The sequence below is a fragment of the Falco punctatus genome, assembly GCF_963210335.1.
Source record: "Falco punctatus genome assembly, chromosome: 12".
NCBI classification, from domain to species: domain Eukaryota; kingdom Metazoa; phylum Chordata; class Aves; order Falconiformes; family Falconidae; genus Falco; species Falco punctatus.
The window spans coordinates 33,442,511-33,461,155 of record NC_137592.1 but is presented as its reverse complement, the minus strand read 5'-3'; the positions used below and the strand labels follow the sequence as shown (position 1 = coordinate 33,461,155).

General features: G+C 44.5%; 1 protein-coding gene across 2 annotated transcripts; it reads right to left on the bottom strand.

The window, feature by feature from the left end:
• Nucleotides 1-1,000: 1,000 nt before the first annotated feature.
• On the bottom strand, nt 1,001-18,555 carry SNX5 (sorting nexin 5). Of its 2 annotated transcripts, none has more exons than XM_080408875.1 (13): nt 18,399-18,555; nt 9,475-9,579; nt 8,873-8,983; nt 8,177-8,298; nt 7,730-7,853; nt 6,965-7,060; nt 5,985-6,090; nt 5,830-5,905; nt 4,927-4,966; nt 4,749-4,835; nt 3,497-3,656; nt 2,663-2,748; nt 1,001-1,566 (listed from the first exon to the last, which is right to left on the bottom strand). In XM_080408875.1, the coding sequence occupies exons 1-13, from the start codon at nt 18,429-18,431 to the stop codon at nt 1,519-1,521; spliced, it is 1,194 nt and encodes a 397-aa protein (XP_080265001.1). In that variant the 5' UTR covers nt 18,432-18,555; the 3' UTR covers nt 1,001-1,518. The 2 variants fall into 2 exon arrangements, with proteins under 2 accessions (XP_080265001.1, XP_080265002.1); XM_080408876.1 differs by lacking the exon at nt 18,399-18,555 and adding an exon at nt 17,460-17,673 and having other exon boundaries at nt 8,873-9,006.
• Nucleotides 18,556-18,645: the final 90 nt, after the last annotated feature.

Here is an 18,645-nt window from a genome sequence, read left to right as displayed (position 1 = left end):
GGGCTAGGAGTTTATATGACATCTGTCCTAGGTGACAGATGCTACCTACCGGCTCGCTCCTATACAGGGGCCACACATCCACAAGAAGTATACTTATGTGGCTGCTGCTGGAACGGAGCTATCTGGGTAGAAGCCAAGCGTGAACTCCAGAAACTTTAATCAACCACAAGTTGAAACTGTTCCTGTCAAAGGTAAAAGGAGACGGAATTCAGACATTTTTCAGCTAAACTCCTGCAGGTAAGAACTGCTCTGTTTTCATGAGGTACCAAAAAGAAAAAGCAACAGGTCAAAGGGTAAACTACCAAACAATCCTTAGACACTGCCAACTGAGCTGCCCATTCTTAGAGCTTCTCTGATTAAAGATGCTTCAGGCAGTCTGCCCAGACCATAGCCACATAGCCTACTTTGTACATGATTAGAAGTTTAGTCACAAGAAATTAAGCAAGGCTCGGTACTCACTCAGAAAGCTGCCTTTAGAAGGATATGGCTCACTGACCTATATCCACATACACCAAACGATAGCCAGCCTGTAGAATGATGACCCTAGGGTTTATATGCCGAGTTGCCTCAGCTATGGCAGTGTACGCCAAGTTTAAAGTCTTCTTACAGAAGACTGGCTAGGGCTGTGCTTCCAGAATCCCTGAAGATTTAAACAGCCTTCTGTTGCTAGCAGGAGGTATATAAAGATTGACAAAATATGACACATTGTAAATAGTCTGAAGGAGTCCAAGCGATCTATACATAACAATGCCTTTGAAAGGCTTGGTTTCCTTTGTGTGTAGCATATAAGAAGTAGAAGTTTGAGAGCTACTCAAACAGCAACATGACCTGAAGTCCCCATTTTTCATGTCAACACCCATTTCAAGAACAATCTTAGAGTCAAGTATTTATCTCTAGTGCTCTGAATAAAGAGTTTCAGGTGATGAGTAACTTGTGATAGTTCTGTGCCTGAAACCTGTTTGTCATTTTACATCCCACACAAAGTCTTCCCATACAACAGTTGTTGTATCAGACATCTTTATTTAATGTATTGCCCAAGTGTACAAATACTGCATGTAGTTATAGAAATTCAAAATATATTTTGGTAGAAATCTGACTGGGAAGTGGAATGTTAAGATATTTACTTTATAAAGTCACTACACTTATAGAAGTCACTCCCACTTGCAAGTTTTAAATATATTAGGGCTATGAAGAGACAGATTACTTTATGATCCTGAAAAAAGTTCTTCTTGAAAAACATTTTCTGCTAGATGAAGTCAGTCAGCAGCTAACTGATTTCTGACATTTGACTCATTTTGAGTTAGCCAACAGGATGTTAGCTACATCCAGACAATACATACACAATTCAGCTCTCATTTATACCAAGAAAGTCAATGTATCGCTATCAACATATTTAAGTATTAGTCAAACAGAATCTCAGTGACAATATTTATTTTAAGCTAATGAAGTCAAACCAATAAGTTGCCCCTGGCCATTGAGTGCAATTGATGCTTTTTCACATTTTCAGAATAAGGCGTCTTAGTTCTTGAACAAGTCAATACAGCTTTGCAGGAGAGAGACATTGTTCTGAAAAGGAAGAGAATTAGATTCAGCTAAGTATGACTGATAATTTAAATCCTGCCTTCCACAACAAAGTAGCTTCCAAAATAGTAGCTTCATCCCAGGATTCTGTAGCCCGAGACACTGCTAAAGAGCTTATATTGCGAAGACAAGCATTCAAGCCGTAAAGCATCAAAACTAGATCATACAGTCCAATCTACCTCTTCCTGCAGGCTTGCAGCCAGGACTCATTTTGTGGGAAGGACAGAGGAAAGAGACAGTAGTAAGTTTTGGGGGTTTTTTGTTTGTTTTTTGTGTTTTTTTTTTTTTTTTTTTTTTTTTTTAAGTGAGCCAAACTGAGCAGTATTGTCAGGCCTTTCATATGTCACATTCAAGCTCAGTACCAAAGTAGCTACCTGCGATGAAGTCCAGAGCTCTCAGGGAGTGGGAAATTACACTTTCCTTCTTCAAAAGAAGCTGGGGATGCACAGTTACCTCTCAAGTCTTTCTGCTTTGTTCTCCTTGCACTAAATTAAAAGACCCTGTAACCTGTGTACACTTTCCTGGATTAAGCTGGCAGTACATGGGGTGGTCTCTGCAGCCTACTTCAAGCCTGCTCCGTAAAGTGTGGCAGAGGCTGCTACAAAGCCAGTGTCCCCCTTCACTGACCAGCCAAGGGGGAAGGGTTGACAGCCAGATCACAAGCTGCAGGATGTGCTCTCACAGCACTCAAGAACACTTGAATCAGCAGCTGTGTCTAGATGCAGATGAGATCACACCCCACAGATGAGGCTGCCGATGGGAAGTTAGGTGACCTGCTGTGTACTACCTGCAAAACTGAGACTTCTTACTTGCAGTGCAAATAGGCTGGTGTACCAAGAGCAACAGGTTGAGAACAGACTTCATGCACAGAGCAGGTAAGACTGTCAGCATTTGTTCTTTGTATGAACTACATCTACAGGGTTTTTTTACTTCCTTTCCTTCCCCTCTTCAGATCTCAGCTGAAGAGCCCAGCCATTCTATTTTGCACTTTCGAGTTTTAAAGGGAACCCAGCAAACCCTCCAAGTTACACCTTACTCACTTCTCTCAAGCTAAGCCTGTTAAATTCCAAAAAGAACACACCTTTGCATGTTTTATTTCCAGTTCTGCCATTTCAATTAGGTTTTTGCGGAATGCTGCTATTCTCTTCTGTTTGAAGCTCATCAGTTCTGTAGGGAAGAATGAGCAAACAAAGATAAGACAGACATACAAAGTGTGACTGAAGTTTCAGTAACGCCCCTTATGTTTCATGAGTTCTGTTGTACAGCTCCAGTTGCAATATTTGACTAGAAAAAGGTTCAAAAGTTACACCTTGCTGTTCCTAGCCAGAAATGCATTCATTACACTGACATCTCTGTGACGAAACAGACAGCTTGTCTAAGACAGAAAGTTTTTATAGGAAGACAACTGGAATAAAACAGAAGTAAGCCACACAAGCTCTGAGATCACAGAACATTTAAAAAACCAAGAACACCAAAAATGTGTACCATGAAAGTATGTTTCCTCTGTTCTGTACTGTCCAAAGGCATCTACTAAGAACCAGTGTTTGAAACTCTGAATGAGGCACTCAGCTGTACTGGGACAGAGTAAAAGCCTGTTTGCACAGTTCTAATTGAGATAATCAGAAGCCCGAGTAGTTACCTTCTGGTGGAGGCTCAGAACAAAAGTTTAGTCTGGAAAGCAAGTACCAGGGGCTTTTAATTAAGATTTGTCTTGTACTGACACTGCTCTGGCTTTAGACAATCATTCTTAAAAATATTTAGCTGCATTAATTTTACAGGCATCTGTACTGCCCTTGGTGTGTCCAGACTACTTGCTTCAGGAGTGTTCAGAAGCTTTCAGTAGCTGAAGGTCAGATGGAAGCTTGGACTGTATTAAGATCTCCCTTCAGCACAAATACGGCAAAGCTTTGTTTACCTTGTTTTGCAGATTCAGAAATCTTTTCAAACTTCTGACAACAATCCTGTTGATGTGCCTCAGCCAGCCTGACATCCTTGCTCTTCAGTCTGGCTTTATCTAGAGCTTTGTTTGAGTTTTCATAGTCAACAAGAGCCCTTGTACGTCTGTACAGAAGATCCTGAAAATAGACAGGAATAGTGCATCAAAACTTTAAGAGGACCACTTCCCAAACTGAGGTTACAGCTACCTTAGCAGCAGCAGGTTTCAATTCTTTCAGCACCAGATTCTGATCCTTCCAACAAGCTATTATAATCTGCTATGCTCTTAGCGCAGCAACAGGAGCGTTTCACCAGTGCAGCATCAAGTTTTCAGGAGAGCCACTCATGCCTTAGTCAAGGAAGTCTGAGGGCTACTGTAGGCATCACTTCTTCCCTAAAAGTAGCTTTATCCTTCTGTAAGGCAGGCCTCTCCATTAAGGAGGAACAGCACTTTCTGAATTCCCTCAGTCTGCTTCTAGGAAGGAATACACTATCATTTCATTTGTTGGTGATCTGACAGTTTGACTGAAGCACTACACAAAGCTAGACACAAGCAGCAGTATAGGTCTCAGCACCAGTCCTCTTCCAATTTAACAACAGTGTAGTCCTGATATCTGAATAGCAGTAGATTGCACAGAGCCTGTAGTGAATGTTCCAGGGTACGTGACATTAGAGGTATGATACCATATGAAGAGGCTCATCAGTTTTATCCCTAGAAACCATTTCTCAGCATAGTCACCCCCTTGCCAAGTAGTGATTAGAAAAGAGTTGCTGGCAAGGCTTTGTCAGTCACATCAATCTATCAAACCGCTCTTGGAAGTCCAGACTCCAGCAGCCTTCCCCGGTTACTGTACATTCATGATTAAGTACTTAATCAGTGGGGATTTACTTCAGGATTTTTAGTTATCACTGGGTTTACTGAGAAGTCATGAGTACTCAGGCAGGGGAAGGGTTAGCACACTGCTGCAGACTCAGATTCAGTTTGCTCTAACTTACTGAAATGTAAAGAGTTCTTCCTCTCTACCCATACAAAAACTGGTTGGCCATCTTAAGCAGGCCTTCTGTAAGTGGGCTGGAACACAGCTAGCCAACATACAGTTTCTAAGCCACAGCAGAATATAGGAGTGACACATCTTAGGCAAAACAGGAGTCCACTTTCTTATCTTAAAGCACAAAGAATACCATCAGTGAGCCATAAAGATCTAAGCTTCAAGAAAGAAAACCATTCTCACCTTAGCAGCTTCTATATTGAGCATGTAGTATCTCAACAGTTCTGAGAGCTTTAAGTCTTCATCAGACGAAACTCTACTCTCTACCTTCTGCAGAAGAGATCAGATAGTTGGTATGTAACAGGAAACAGCAACATCCAGATACACGGATTCTTTCCCCACTCCCCAGAGCTTCTCTTACCCTGAGTTTCTCAAACAGCTCAGCAACTTTCAACAAGTACCTAGTGGGGGGGGGGGAAAAGAAAAAAGAAAGCATAAATAAGTTTTAGATAGTTCTTAGCCTGATAAATGCTGGCATCAATTGGCAGAAAACCAAATAGCTTGAGGCCAGAGTTCACTCCCACATACAGACCCAGACAAGGGCTTGAAAAGAACTCTGGTTTAAGCGAAGACCTAAACAAAAGGTTTAGTACAAGAGATGCTGGATCCCAGCCTAACAGACTACTACAGTTGAGCAGCCAGACACCATTTAAAGTAACTACACTGATCTCTAGAGTGTAAGGATCTTGTGGAGAATTTCCCCGACAATACCCTCCAGAGGGATGAACAGCCTTGCTCATGCAGCTAAATACTCTGTTTTAACAAGGTCTTGGTGAATTGATAACAAAGTTCAGAGAGGTGGAAGAATTCACCTCAGAAAAGGTGACTAGTTTTCCATGGCTTAAAAAACCCACACCATTCTGGAATTTCCAAGGTCCAGAACATACAAGCACAGTTTAATACAGGCCTAGTGTATTCAACAGCACATTAGAACACAGATGCATAAACCCTTTCTCCCATATTCTCTGGGAGTTTGTGACCTGAAGAAAAATTAAAGGAAACTTCTGCTTAGAAGGAGCTTTGATGACCAGCACAGTTCAGCTCTAGGGCACAAATGGCAAAAAAATCAGCCAGTTAGAAGCTAGATGCAACTGATAGTTTTAGGTCTGATGCATCACAAGCACCAAAGGAAGGGAAGTTTCAGTGCCATTTTCTTGCAATTCAAGAAACTCAAACTGGCTATGACTCAGCCCCTTGGATTTTACAGAAGGAACTTAATATTCCCAGACTCAGGATACGTTTATGAACGGTTAGAATTGCTTACTTTTTGATAACTGTAGGTTCTTCTAATGCCAGGCTGTTCAAGCAAGCTGAAGTATAAATATAGTCATCTGCAACATCTACAAGAACAAGACAAAATTTTCAGGCTTAAATCAGCAAGACTACGAGATCATTAGAAAGGTCTTTGAAAATATTTACTTTTATGAGATCTTGTCATCTTATCTGCTTTTGCACATGCATCCTTTATTCTGTTGTAGTAGTTTATAAGGAAAGTCTTCTCTTGCTCAAAAAAGTCTTCTACTTCCTGAAAGAGAGTAGGACGCATTAAGTCAGTTACATTATACAGAATACAACCTCTTTGCTATTTTGGGAAGGGCCAAAGACATAACCATAGCCACCTGAGCATTATGTCTATTGATCTCCATTAAAGAACAGAGTTCAAGACAAGATCCCAAGTCAAGAGTTCAACAAACCAAGCTGTCTGGCAAGTGCTTTTTTCACAATGAAGTGAAGATGGACTTGACATCCAGCTGTTCAATGTAGCTGGTTGTCTGAAGCAGCCACTAAATTGGCACCAGACAGCCCTTAGGACTATCAGCTGCTGAAATTTTATTTCCCAGGCCTGCTCCAACACAGTGGCTAAGCAGTAAGCAGTTTACAAGCTTGCTTCACATCCGCAAATGTCACATGTACTGTAACGTTTCATGACATTGTGTTTAGGACAGCAAATCTATTTGAAAGAGCTACCATGGCAACATGATAGAAAAAGCTCAAGCTGGACCATTTACAGGAGCCTTTGGTATTTGATCTCATCTAGTGCAAGCAGAAACACATAAATCACGTCTGTTCAGAGCTCCAGAGTAGACGAAACCCACAAGCACATTTGCTGTGTAATCCTTTCCTCCCCACCAGTACTGGGTGTTAAGGCAACTCTTCTGCATCCACCAGCAACTTTCAATATTCACTTAAATCTTTAACAGCCTATAGTTCCAATGTCTTATTTCTACAGGAGTCAACATTAATATAGACTACTCCACCCAAGTTGGGACAGCATTAACAAGGGTTAGTAACTGAGCCCCACACACATGAAGCTTGAAGCAGACATACCTAACTTCCCCAGAGCAGGAAACAAGAAGCATCAAAATTAGGGTAAGTAAGAGGTAAATCAACTACCTCACCTTGACTCCAGAGAAGAGGACTTCATCAGCACTCTTTACCACACTTTTTAAAAAGCCACCAAACACCTCTTTCGTATTTTTCCTCCGAACACTCAGCTGCAACAGAGAGGCCAAGACAGCTTTAACATTACACCAAGGGGGAAAAGGGACTATTTTGACACTTGCAGTGTAGCAACATCATTTCTATTTCACTTATGACAGAGCAGGCTGATTTCCAAGCTCTTTATAATACCTGTATAAAGATGGATCATGTAACAAACGGCTTGACTAGAATAGTCAAGCCATTTGTTACATGATAGTAATAGTACAGAATAGAATAGTTCAACTATTCTGCACCACAGATTTTTCCCATTCCCAGAAACAGCTCAGTTTCTCCTCACACATCTTGGATCAGCATCTATCACTCATAATTAGGTATAACACAACAGATGCAGTACTAGCTTCAATACACCTCCATTCTTCTGTTTTAGGACGACGGAGCACACAGCACAGGTACACCTGAATACACTGGCTCCTTAGATAAAGGCATATAAAGTTGGCTTCCTAACCAACTTGACTAGGATTAAGAAATACTGATATCTCTAGCAGGAAAAGGTCTAAAGGTCAGGCTTTCATCCTTCAATCATCTCACAGAAGTACTGGCAGTATTTTCTTGCTGATGATGCACAGATTTACACAGCATTCTGACTGTGCCCAGAAAAAAGTGACAGCACTCCTAACATCTTGCCTCACTTGGAAAGGAGAGGAAAAAAAAGCACGCCTTACATCCTGGTCATACTCCAGGAAAACATGAAAATTGCGATCTTTGTTCAGCACAGGATGAGAAGAAATCCGCTGAAGGAAGATTTCATGTGATGATACAGTCTTCTTGAAGACAGCGAGGTATTCACTGAAAGGAAAGAACAGACCAAGATCCTCACTTGTACTGCCTTCTTCAATACACAAAGAATTGCTTTAAGTTGATCCAGTGAAAATATTCACCAGCTTCTGAAATAGCTAGCTAGTGATAGAAAAGCTATTTTCAATCTCTTTAGCTAGTAAGTTTTCCAGTTTGAAAGCTTTTGGCAGCTCCCCAGCTCCAGGATTTTAAAAATTATGCAGCAGCAGACACCTTCAAAACAGTCACACCCAAGATCAGTTATCACCAAATCAATTGCTCTCCCAGGAGGTTTCTCTAAGTGCAGCTTTTGCCAGTAGACTCATTCTACTTACGCTTCTAGCTCTTGCTTCATTTTGGCAAACTCTTCTTTTGTCATAGACACTTCTCCTTCCCCTAGTTTCTGCATCTTCTCTCTGGGACCATCAAAGTCAGGCTTTGAAGGTGCTGGAGGTATCTAGCCAAGGAATTGGTTAGTGATAGACGCTAGCAAATAAAGTTTTCCAAAATTACTTCTAGCCTTCTCTGGAAGGAGGCCCTTTTGCCTGGGTCATGGCAAGCCACCAAGGCTCTGCACTCAGGAATTCAAGGCATGCTGATGTCTAGGTCCCTGCTTGCCCCTCCCAGCTCTGCGCTACCCCTGCCCCAGGAGGGAAAGCCATCAAAAGGAACAGCCTCTATAATCCACCCCAAAGCCAGCCATCTTCTGTGGCCCACAGGGCTTCCTAAAGAATCATGATGGGAAAGAAAGACTGTATTTTACAGCATTTCCTTGTGTCATCTTCAGGCAGATATGAATACCACTGTAGAGTCAGAGACTCTCAAAGCATCAAGCTTTTTTTGCTGCTCCAAGCTATATGGAAAGTTAACATACCACTCAAGGTGTTTGGGAATTAAGGCAAAAGGAACCATAGGGGAATACTCAAGTCACAAAACTCTAGTAACATTGGTAAAGCAGACTTCAGCTCTAACTAGTATGCACTTTAAATTACTGTAGTGTTTCAGAATTACATTTTTTAGGAAGTACTTACAATAAGTCCTGCATACTCTTCAGTTTCGGTGAGCGTATCATGCAGCCACACAAAGTCTTCATGCTGCCTTGTAACTGAAAACTCAGAGCTTTGAAAAGCTGGCAGTGTAGTCTGGAAGAGAAGATATAGAAGGCCTACTGTTTTGTAAATTAGTGCTTTTAGAAACAGTTCTGTCCATTTCCAAAGGAAGCTATTTTGCCTAGTAAGAGCCTTGCCTACTCTCTTTTAGCTGAGCTGGCACTCATTCCGCAAGCCATACCAGCAAGGAGACTATTTAAAGAAAAGGCACTGTTGTGGAACAGCATTTATGCAGTTTATTTTGTGAAGTTTCACAGTAGCTGGTTTCCCCACTCCTACTCCCCAGCCTTCTGGTGTCAAGCTAGGATTCCTTTGCAAAGACAATCTAGTGTATCAGCTACCTTGTCTCTATTTAGAGCGTTCACATCTTCAGAAATCTGAAGTTTCTGCATAAATATACACCCGCAGGCCACATTCAAGTGGAAAATTTCCATCATTGCCAAGTTCATTTTTAGAGATACTTGTAAATACACATATTACAGTCATAACATTTATGAAGACCTCTTTCTATACCATGATCTTACCTTTGTATGCACAGTGAACTTGACTCTGTCCTTTTCACTTAGGGCATCAGGTATATCGATTTGGAGAGAAGGATCAACGTTCAGGTCTACAGATACAGACCTCAGCTGCAACAGAATTCACAGTACAAGCCTTGGTCAATCATCTTCCTTCCAGTATTTCTCCAGCTTGTTTACTTGGAGCACACCAAGCCAAAGCCTATTACACCATTTAGAAGACAGCAACAACCCTACAAGTTCTCCCTTCATTATCCTGTGCTGCCACAATAATGTGGCAGAACAGCTCCTAAGAGCCTAGCCTTATGATCCGTTTCCTCACCCTCCAACCTAAGAGCTGCTTTAATGCAAGGCGAGAAGAATTAAGTGCTTCTATTTCTCACAAACAGCAAGCCATAGACAAGAGCCTGATGCTTCCTCACAAGGCTTGGATTGGTCATCAGTACACTCCAATCTCCCAAAACTACTGCACATGTTCCAGTAGCTGTTCTGACAGCTGCAGAGGCTACATTCTCCCTGATCCTGGGGAAAAGTGGGGCATGAAGCCTCCTTAGGCTCCCACAGAGTCTAAAAGCCAACTGTTTGCCAGAAACAGGACAAAACCCAAGAACGCTGTGGCACTATCACTGCATCTGTTTAATCCTATTTTCAGAGTACCTGGTATCATATTATTCATTGCTTCTAGAATGCACATTTGCTGTTAAAGAAAGCCCCAATAAGCTGGTACAAAAACTAGCCTCAAAGATATCCGAGTTTTGTTTTACAGAAAGCTATTTACTGCTTGTAACCGCAAGTCTCTTCCGCTCCTAAAGTCAGGTTTTGTCTGTCCTACCCTTTCTAGACAGAGCTTTGTGCCTGCCAAAATTTTAGTGCTATTTGTTTCTACTCAGAGCAGCTATTCAGGTTTCTGAGCACACTGTGTGAGGCACCCTTTACAGGAGACCTCCGAGCCTACCAGGTTCAATAAAGACCAGACTTGCCTTCCCAGTGCTTCAGGTAGGCCTTAGAGCCAGCATCTTCCTTTGGGGACTCATTTCTTCCATTCCAACAGCTCACCCCCAGAACATAATTTCAACCATACTCAAACTTTTCTAGAGCGGTGGAATAGCATTCTCAGTTGAAGATGCTCTAGGTTACACACCACTAACACCCTCAAGTCATAGTCCTACTGGAATTCCTTGCAAGGACAGAGCTTTCTGACTCTGAGCCAGCAAGGCCTTGGTGCTCAGCCTGCCACCCTGTTCTAGGAAGCGGCCAGGTTGCCCTCATGGGTGGTAACATTCAGCATAGCCACCAGCTCATGTCTCCCTCCACTTGACAACCTGAATTTCCTTTACCAAGTCATAGTTCACTGCTTGTACCCAACCACTGAGGACAAATGGCTTCAATTCTCTACATGACCTCAGAAGTAAACAAAAAAGTTTAGGCATACCCAGCATAGATTACTAAAGTTCACACATACATGGATGTGCTTGAGGTATGTACTGGATGTATTTAGATACCCTGGAATAGACTTTTACAAGCTGTTAGATGCTGGTGACCAGCTTCAGTTAGTCACCTGTACTTCAGAAGCGTGCAGAAACCTGAGCCTATCACATCGTGGTGGTTCCTGTGTCACGAAGCCTGTGTTCTAAGAAGCCCTCCCTTCAGTGCTGCAGCATAAGCACAAAATAAAAATGGTTTGTTAAGTGAGAAACTGCCAGAGATCAAGGCCACAACACAGGAAGTTTGCCAAAGAGTGACCAGAGCCAGGCTGAATCCTAAGGTTATTCTTCAGAAGTAATTCCAAATACCTTCTCAGGAAACAAGCTAGAGAACCAGGCCATGACTGATGGTGTTTCACCACCCTGCAGCACACTAGTACACAGACCCCACCAGCCAGGAGCTTGCCCCTACTACCTGCTAAGCACGGGTTTCAGCATCAAAGCCTCTAAGCAAACTGTGCCAGACAGCATCCGAGCAATCCTGTCACATCACAGACAGCTTGAACACTGCCTTAAGTTCCTGTAAAGCTGCATAAGAACTGTTCAGAGGTTGCCCTTTATAAGATGAAGCTGTGCTTCCAAAAGATTTGAAAGCTCCCTCCCCCTAGTCTGGCCATCTGTGTACTGCAGCCCAGATCTGGTAGATGACAAGTCTCTCTGGCTACCTGCAGAGGACACAGCTGTCAGGCTAGCATGTATTTGCCTCTACCCAGCCTGCCCCTGCCTACACTCCCACTACCACTGATGTCTACTGTCATCTATGATTAGGCTCTCATACATAAATGAGGAGTACCCTCATCCTTCCAGCCACACTAAAAAGACTTCCATCCGCTGCATACCAGCTGTTAGCTAGAGTTAGAAGGAGCTAGGTAAGAGACATCTTTTTAAGCCTTATGACTATGGAAGGGCCTTGTACACAGCACACTGAGCTTACCATTCTGAGTTCTGTGGGACAGGAGGCTTTTATCCCATCCTGGGTATTGCCTTTGCAACAAGCAAGAGTGTTCAGCTTAGAGCTATGCCCTGGAACACAGCTCCTAGCAGTCCCAGCACTGCCCACATCCAAGTGGACATGGTAGGGCTCCAAACACTACAGGGACTCCAACAGTACAGTCATTTCTCTCCAGTCACCCCATGGGACAGATTATTCCCCTACAAGCCTGTGACTCTGGTACTTGCTAGGAAGACACAGACCATACAGCACAAAGGTACATGGTTCCAAGGTCACTGACACTGGTTTAGGCAGGAGCTGCCCCATTCAAGCACTAGAGGAAGCACAGGCCACCATTCAGATACTAGTTTCACTTGGAGCACAGCTTGTCGTGTGTTGCCAGCTGAATGAGGCAAACTGGTCAGTGTTTCCCAGCCAGATAACACTAGCAGCCAAAGCAGTGAGATGCAGACCCCAGTGTTTTGCATCCTGCTTACTTATCTTTACTGTCCAAACAGGATCAGCAGTGCTAACAATATGAACTGCTGAGTCTGGAAAGTATGATAAGCCAAAGGAAACTGCTTCCTCCCAGCTAAACTAAGGAAAGGATTACACAAATCAGCCAGTCCTGAATTTGTGAACTTTCTTATTAAGTCTTGCAGAGAAAGTAACCCATGATCACATGCCGCCTGCACACTCCCTCATGCCTAGTAGTTGCCTGCAAAAGAGACAAGCAGATATAGACACAAAATGGTATTGCTTTGTCAGATTAAAGCAATTCAAGTGTCACAGGTGCTTCTCGGCTGCACTAGCACCATGACCTGCAGAGGCAAAGCAGCAAGAACATACAACCTACAGCTTCAACAAACCCCAGAAATGCTACTGCAGGAAAGCTTGCTGCCCCAGCTGGGCCTTCCTTACAAAGAAGGAACTGGGAGTCAACAAGCAGCAGTGCTCAGCTCTGCACTCCAGAGCAGTATGTACTATACATATGGCCCAAAGTGGGATACCAGCCCAAACACAGGGCAAGAGTCAAGAACTCCCCTACATGTAGCGGTGGGATTCTGCCCCTCAGGACTACATGAAGCCCCTTGCTAAAAAAAACTCCTTTACTTCTCCTGCCTTAAACATCTGCTGTATAAGTATAGGCTGGGCCATATACATTAAGGCCACTGCAGGCTCAAACATCAAGCCTCTCACTGTTTGAAGACAGCACAGGATTATCACTCCTACCCTTCAGGAGTCTGCTCTTCAGTGAGGGACCTGGAGCCACATGAAATAGAGGATCATAAAACCTGGTCTACTCTAGTCCTGTGAAGGTCACTGTGGGCTTCTAACTCTAGGCCAGAGACCTTTAGGATTACACAATCATAGCAGCAAGGCTCAGACTACAAAGAGAGTATTCACGGTCTGACTTCAGGAGGACAAAGTGCCTTGTTTCCCTACAGAAAGTGCTGGAGCAGCATTTCTCCACTGAACTGGAGGAAAGAAGCCCCCCTCTTGTTGCCACAGCTCTACAAAGCACTACCTCAGTGAGCACCTAAAGTAGATGTTTTACATCAATCTTTCACCTACACAAGCACCTGCTCCTGCAGCATTAGCAGCTCACTGCTCAAGGCATTTCATTCTACTACTCATCCTGCACCCATCCTACAAGGAGGAATGAAGACCAACTTGCTTGTGGTCACATGAAGGCTTGTGCAGAGCAAAGGAATTAAACTTTCATCTCCAGCCCCCAGGCTTCTTTCTGTATCACAGCAGGCACCCCACCTAAGGCCTTCCCAGGAAACCACTCCATTTTAGCTCTCTGGCCTGCCATATCTGGCAGCTCCATCATATCTGGAGGCATTTCTCTGCTTGGACATCGTTGCTTTTTCCCTGCACTCCAGGCAGTGGGCAAAAGAACTGAGGTTTCTCAATCCCAGTTACTAGAAACCAGTTTGTCACCCCACACCCTCAAGGGGATATAATTCAAGATCAGCAACTTGCAAGAGATCATTTCTTCCTTACTTGCAGCACATGCCACAAAGAGCTATAGAGGATGATGACTCTTGAAGCAGCACAGGGGGAAACAGCTGGGTTGGGCTGCAAACTGAAACACTCACCCAAACCCAGCACAGTGCCTCCACTTTGATCTCTCACTTCCCTTTCTCAGAAACAACTTAGAGGCTTCTGGTTTGCCATGACTACAGCAATTGTTACAGCTGCTCTGATGCCTCCCCACTTCTAGGCCGATGCCTCTTCAGTGACTTGTACTGAGATCCCCAGGGCTTCTTGAGGATTCAAGAAAAACTTCACTTTCTTGAGTAAAGATACTGCCCACCACAACTGTCTGACCTGGAAATTAGAAGACATCAAGCAGAGCCCTCCAGAACAACAATCAGTCATCATATCGATTAACATTTCTAGGCTTCAGGACCAGAAGACTAAAAACAGATATTATGGTACTAATTAGGACACTGTGATAATCATCTGATCTGGTAGCCCAAGAGATAGCAGAGTGCATTACTGTGACCAATCCAGGTAGCATTTGACAGCACTTTCTTCTATTGCTTGGACATGTTAAAAAAGTAACAAAAAATGTTGGATCATTTTAGTACAACCTGGTGATGACCATCAGCTACCCAGACATAAGTTTTAATCAGGCCTCACCCAGTGCAAACACATCTTCACACTTGGCAGGCATTCAGTGGAAGGAAATATTCTCAGCCACTGAAGCTGCCTAGTTCTGTTGAACGGCCTGAACGCCTGCTTTTAAAATTACACCCTTTGCAGTTTGAGCATCAGTTCTAGATGACTCGATGTTACTTCTGCATTCTAACAAAAGAATCTGCCAGTGCAAGCAACAGTATACAACATCCGATTGCTAGGGAAATAAGAATCCATATTTGTTCTCAAAGTCAGATTAATCCAGGAGTCTTCCACATAGCTGGGCTCCCAGAGGGAACAAAGCCTTTCCACAAGGATTTACGCGTCACCGAGCTTTCTGCTTACTGTCAGCTAGCTTATAAAAAAAAACCAACCTACACCACAACTCTTATGATCAACTCCTTGCTGTCATTCAAGCAACAGCCATAAATAAGACTCCAGTAGTAATTCCATCTGCCACTATCCAAAATCCATCACATTTTTTACAGAGCAGTCTTTCTTAGAGCTGTTTAAGTGTTCTCCAGAGAACACTAAAAGATCATGGTGCTTTCTGGCAGTTTATACCAAGTCCTGAGTTCCAGAGGGCCTGGGTTTCAACACCCAGGAGTTAACCAACAGTCTTCAGACTATCTGGCATTAGTTGCTGGAACAACACTTCAGTCATATTCAGCACAAGTAGCTTAAGTTTCCCTTTAATCAAGATACTAAAAATACATCTGAAAGTATACTACATGCATGCAGCAGTAAAGAACCAATACAAAAGATGCAAAGCTTTGATTTTGCAGCCTTCGTGACAGACTTGATATTAGCTCTCTGACATTCAGCTGAAACAATCCTGAAGTAATCCCAGTTACATATAACGAGGAAAATTGAACCAGTCTTCTTGCATGCTGCCCTCATGTTGCTATTTATGCTATAGAAAATGCTTTCCCAAATTTACAGCTTCTGACTGTAAAATTAGTGATGCAATGGTTTAATTATTTTGCTTAAAACAAAGATAAAGAGGGAATAACAGCTCAATTTAGTCACACTGAAATGGCTTTCTGCACCAAGCACAGTGCTTGGCAAGTAAGCAGAAAGCAGCCTCTATAGCCAGAGCACCTGTTGCCACTGGCTGTGCAATAAGCTGGCTGTTCACTTAGCTCTCCTGTCAGAAAGATCATCTGCATCACTCTGCAGAAATCAAGTGGTCACACACCTCCTTACAGAGGTAAGGAGCTGTGGGAAGGACACCATCAACGCTCAAGGATCCCACATTCTGAGCAAAAGCTTCTCTAGCTCACCTTGTTCCACCTAACAGCACACAGGACACCTCCATCCAACCCACTGCTTCCTCAGCTCTAGGGGTCAAGCAACTGCTTTGGCAGTGCAGGCTCTATCTACCCTGCTGCAGCAGTCTGCCTGCAGAGCACAGCCTATAGCTAAGCACTTTTAGCCCATATACCATCTGCACCACAAAGTATGCCCAAGTAAAACGGAAATTGTGCAACAGAAGCAAACACCTAAGCCATAGTCAGCATCTACAGAATGTTTTGCTGACCTCCTGCAGTGAGGCCAAAGCTGGTGGTAGGGAGTCTCAGCAATGCAGACTCACCATGCCCCCTTCACCTCCCGTGGACATGAAATTGTGTCGTTAGCCCAAACTGCTGCACCAGCTTCATGGAGACTATGTCCTTGACAGTACATCATCCAGTCGCTTTCACCTTGCTAGCGGTTCATCTCCTCCCGCAGCAAGCAGAAGCGGTTTTCTTGCAAAGGATAAGCAAGATCTGGAAAGTGATGGCCTACTAGAACATGTAGCAGAAGTTGCCCAGCACCAAGAGCCACTGTTCAGGAGTTGTAACAGCAGTCCCAGGCTATGACACACCATTTTTTCTTCCGCTGACTGTTCTCAGAAAGAGGGGCTACTACATGCACTCTCAGTATTTTGACCTAGAACAGTTTAACTGCAGACTGGAGCCTTTAAAATACCATCAAGCCACTGACATTAAGAAATACCAGGGTATGTGCACAACCTCAGTTTGGCAGTCCCCATACTCTCTTCACTTTCTCAAGTGCTTTTTCCTCCCCATGACAGATTACACCATCTTTCCCACTGCACTTCCAATCACGCTTATCCTACCCTCCCTTCCTCTTCCTACATATCCTGATCCTCTCCTGCTTCATCACCTCAGGGTCAGTTTTCAGTTTATACTTACCAACAATCCCTATTCAAGGTTAATACCCAACGAAGCTTCTTTTATAGGCATAGGCTTTATCTACTAGCTGTGCACAAGTTCCATGTTGCTGTTTCTTTGCCTAAACAGGGACAAGATAGGAGTATTTCTCTCCTCCCTGCTGCTGGAATCTCAAGACAGCCCTGCTACCAAACACAAGCTAGTTAATCTTTGGCCATTGAGCATTAGAGTTTAAAGCTACTCCAGCCCTCACTGTGGGAACATTTTCCCCTCCCCCCCAATATTCCTGTCTGCTAAGTTAGAAAGGGCACATAAACACTCGGAGCACTACCAGTTGCTGCAAGGCAGTTGATATTTTACCTTCCCCTCCACCCATCACCTGCAGGTCCTGCAAGCCTATACACTGGCACTCAGTATTCTCAAATGGCAGAAACTTTAATACTAATAGTTTCACATGCAGCAGAAATAAGTTGAAGCACTGGGTAATTCACAGCTCAAAGCAAGTTAACTAGAAAACAGTTGTTCAACAAGCTTTTGCATGTTCTACTGGATCAGGTTTTTTTTAAATATTCATATGCAAGAGAAGCAAATGAAAAGAGTTAAAGGCAGGTGTGTTTCTAGCCCTCACATCAGTTAACATACACCTTTCAAAAAGCTGGAAAACACAGACTGAAGAGACTTAAGCACCCTTAGCAACTTAAACACAAGTCATATTCCTGCGAGTTAAGTTTAGTCACAATACAAAACTACCTTCAGGTGCAACAGGATGAAAGTCAAGTGGACAGCTCACAGATTGTTACAGGGCTATCTTGCCTTCTATTCAAGGTGCATGGAGAGTAGTTATTAAACCAGGTAATTTAAGCCAGGCAGCTTGTCCAGCATGAGAAATAATTCCATACTCTGTCTGCATACAAATACATTAATTCAAACAAACACAGCCAGTTCCCAGTTTAGCATTTAGCTTGCATTTCCTCCGAGACCTTGAAAGTCTTAACATCGGGTAACATCCCATACTCCCCCTCAAAGACAAGGCACAAGCCTCCCTGGCACTCAAATCTTCAACACTACCAGAGAAAGGAAAACCAAGGCAGCTACTGATGTGACAGCAAAGGGAAAAAGGCATCCCAGCTGAAGTGACAGCTGACAGCCTAATGAACACAGGCCACACACCCAGGAGGCTGGTCCCAGGCACAGCAGGCAGCTGGCCCGCTGGGGAAGAGCGGGTCGAAAGGCCTCGGGCACCGCCGGCACCCCGCGGGGCAGCCCCTGCCTCCGGGCCCCCGCTCCAGGGCACCGCTCCCCGCCTGCGCTGCCTCACGGCAGCTACACAGCCCTTCCCTGCTCCCCCTTCCCACCCTGGCTTTGGCTATTCCGTGGTTTGGAGGTTTTACCCCCGTTCCCTCCTTTCTTTAGCCTTCTCTCGGCATCTTCAGGGACAGCACTTCACGCTCCCCCTGGGCGGCTACCCCTCGACCAGGTGCCCTCAGGAGCCCTCGGCCGCAGGAAGCGAGCAGCACAGGGGCTAAGAAAACTAATATTAAAAAACCAAACCCTAAATCGAACAAAACCCCGTCACCGCCCCGGTGCGGCCGGGGGCGGAGCGGGCGGGGAGCCCCCTCGCAGCCCGCGGGGCCAGCCCAGCCGTAGCACCGCCGCTCGCCTCAGCGTGACTCGGGCCGCCGCCCTCACCTTGCTCAGCGCGTCCTCCCGGAGCAAAGCCATGTCTCACCGAGCACAACCACCGCTCACCACTCTCCGCGCCACGGCGGGCGCCGCCGCCTCATATAGCCCAGGGCGGAGCCGCGGCCGCCACACGCCCCCAGCGACACACCCCCACCGTCCCGGCAGCCCCCGCGCCGGCCCGGCTCTCGACGGAAGCCGCGACGCTCACCGCGCGGGGGGTGGCGGCCATCTTGGGTGAGGGCAGGGTGGTGCT

Bases quoted from the DNA above. Each gene is read 5' to 3' on its own strand.
- SNX5 (XM_080408875.1), bottom strand. From the start codon at position 18,431: ATGGCTTTGCTCCGGGAGGACGCGCTGAGCAAG. The intron at 8,299-8,872 runs GTAAGTACTTCC...TTCCTTGGCTAG, and splicing joins AAGAGTATGCAGGACTTATT to ATACCTCCAGCACCTTCAAA. The intron at 2,749-3,496 runs GTAAACAAAGCT...TCTTCCCTACAG, and splicing joins TTCTGAATCTGCAAAACAAG to AACTGATGAGCTTCAAACAG.